The 2,500-nt window shown below is 34.1% G+C and overlaps 1 protein-coding gene and 1 long non-coding RNA gene across 2 annotated transcripts in view; one reads left to right on the forward strand and one right to left on the reverse strand.

The window, feature by feature from the left end:
- The window catches only part of LOC138860999 (uncharacterized), a 3,272-nt gene that overhangs the window by 689 nt on the left and 83 nt on the right, over window positions 1-2,500 (reverse strand). The window contains exon 1 of the long non-coding RNA XR_011398436.1: window positions 2,499-2,500. This exon is cut by the window's right edge and continues 83 nt beyond it. This is a non-coding gene — a long non-coding RNA (uncharacterized lncRNA). The remainder of the gene's footprint in view (window positions 1-2,498) is intronic.
- On the forward strand, window positions 1,818-2,493 carry LOC138860560 (cuticle protein 7-like; the record flags this gene model as incomplete). The annotated part of the gene is made up of 3 exons (XM_070118211.1): window positions 1,818-1,849; window positions 1,995-2,081; window positions 2,203-2,493. Coding segments are annotated over exons 1-3 (390 nt in total), but the record flags the coding sequence as incomplete, so codon positions are not given.

The following is a 2,500-nucleotide window of genomic DNA, read 5'->3' on the forward strand; positions in this document are numbered from 1 at the left end:
TGTGTATATATGAATGTATGTAAATACTATGTGTATATAGCAAACAACTGAATAACGTTCAACTATGTTGAGAATTGCAAAACGGAACAGAGGTCCCACTAAGTTACGGCTCCCGTACATACGTACATCCATACATACTATACATACAAGACATACCTTCCCTTCTCGCGGTCCTGATACCGTGACCTTCGCCTTGAAGGAGTTAATAAGTCCACCTTCGGGTCACCTTATCATGTCTAAATCATAGCACGTACATAAAAAATGTCCTGGAGAATATCCATGACAACTTACTAAAGGAACTAAACCGACATTTTATCTCTCTCAAATAGCGTTTTGAACAGAAGCGTTGCATCCATATTCTCTTCATTTTCTGGATTTAAGCGAACAGATGAACGCATAAACAGACACGCACTCCTCACTTCTTGTCTGTCTTGATATAGTTGTCTTTGGGCAAATGTACATACACCTATGCATACAAGTGCACCCTCTGTATGTATTTCATGTGTATATTCATACACGTAAGAGTACACACATACATATATACGACATACATACACACACACACACACACACACACACACACACATATACATACATATATATATATATATATATATATATATATATATATATATATATATATATATATATATATATATATATATATATATATATACATATAGGTAGATAGATAGATAGATTAATTGATATGCATGTGGAGAGTGTGCTTGTACATGCACATATATCTGTATACATATACATGTGTGAGTGTTTGTGCATGTATATGTATATATAAGTGTGCATGTGTGTGTGATACAGAAACGAGCGCGCGCGAACGCATATATTACATATATCTAATCATATATAAGTTTTTTCAAATACCTATATACTTCAATATACATACATATGCAAATATATATACCTATATATATATATATATATATATATATATATATATATATATATATATTATATATCCCACTATATATCAAAACACTGTAAGCTAAAGGGAGAAAGGAGGTCTTACACTCCCGAATTCTTACACTGAGTCTTACAGACACAATTGCATTTGAACGTGAAAATACGTGAGAGTTTAAGATAAAATTCATGCATTTGTAGTACAATAATACATCATACGCAAGCACGATTTACTGACCTTATATATTCAACGTTTTTCATATTGTTTTGTAACATTATTTTACTAATTAATAAATTCACTATATATATATATATATATATATATATATATATATATATATATATATATATATATATATATATATATATATATATATATATTTACTTTGTGCATGTGTGAATTTCAACATTATAATACATTATACTTTCAACAATTAACTTATATTGTAACAGGTTTAATACTTAAACAAAATGTATATATATTCCTGACTTTTATCAGTTACCGCTAATATACATAACGTCTATTATAGTCCCTAATTCTTTTCGGATTTAGTAGAGTACTCATTGATGGAAAGGTAGATGATGGACATAATATAAGGTTAAGGTCGCACGGAAGGAAATATTTATATATGTATATATATATATGTATATATATATATATATATATATATATATATATATATATATATATATATATATATATATATATATATATATATATATATATATATATATATAAACATATCAACAACTTCCTCCAGCGCAAAATGGTCACTTATAGAAAGGAAAATGATGGACATAACTCAAGGTAAAGGTCGCACGGAAGGAAGGAAGGAAAGGGGCGTGTCCACTGGACTCGTGGACTTCGGTATAAAAGGGAATCGCTCGATGGCCGGAGCATCACTCTTCTTCCTCCATCATGTTCACCAAGGTAATAATTAATCTGCCTTATCAGTCTTGCTTATAAAGATAACTTCAGTATGAAACAGTAGTGTTATATTCCATGCTAAAGTGTTTTCTGTTAATGTGTATAAAAAGAAAGGTACTTGTAACCTGATATATTTCTTCTCTTCCAGGCTGTCGTTGCCCTCGCCCTCGTGGCCGTTGCTGCCTCTGCTCCTTCTCAGCCAGCCTATGGCTATGCACCTGAGCCTGCCTATGAGGTTTGTATTGTTTTCTTTCTTTTTGATTGACGATAGTAAGAGTATGGCGGAATAAGAGTACTAATATCTTATGATAAAAAATCCGGTATTGTATGTTTGTAATTTTGTGTAACCTTTCCAGGTCCCTGCCAAGTACGACTTCAACTATGCAGTAAAGGACGACTATTCTGGAAACGACTTCGGTCACCAGGAGGCCCGTGATGGCTATGACACCCAGGGATCCTACTACGTCCTCCTTCCCGACGGTCGTCTGCAGAAGGTCGCCTACACTGTCAACGGCGACTCTGGCTACGTGGCTGAGGTCAGCTACGAGGGTGAGGCCCAGTACCCCGAGTACAAGCCAGCTCCTTACCATCCTGAACCTGCCTACAAGCCAGCTCCTTACCATCCCACACCTGCCTACAAGCCTGCCCCTACCT

Source organism: Penaeus vannamei, chromosome 4 (genome assembly GCF_042767895.1).
Source record: "Penaeus vannamei isolate JL-2024 chromosome 4, ASM4276789v1, whole genome shotgun sequence".
In the NCBI taxonomy this organism is placed as follows: Eukaryota; Metazoa; Arthropoda; class Malacostraca; order Decapoda; family Penaeidae; genus Penaeus; species Penaeus vannamei.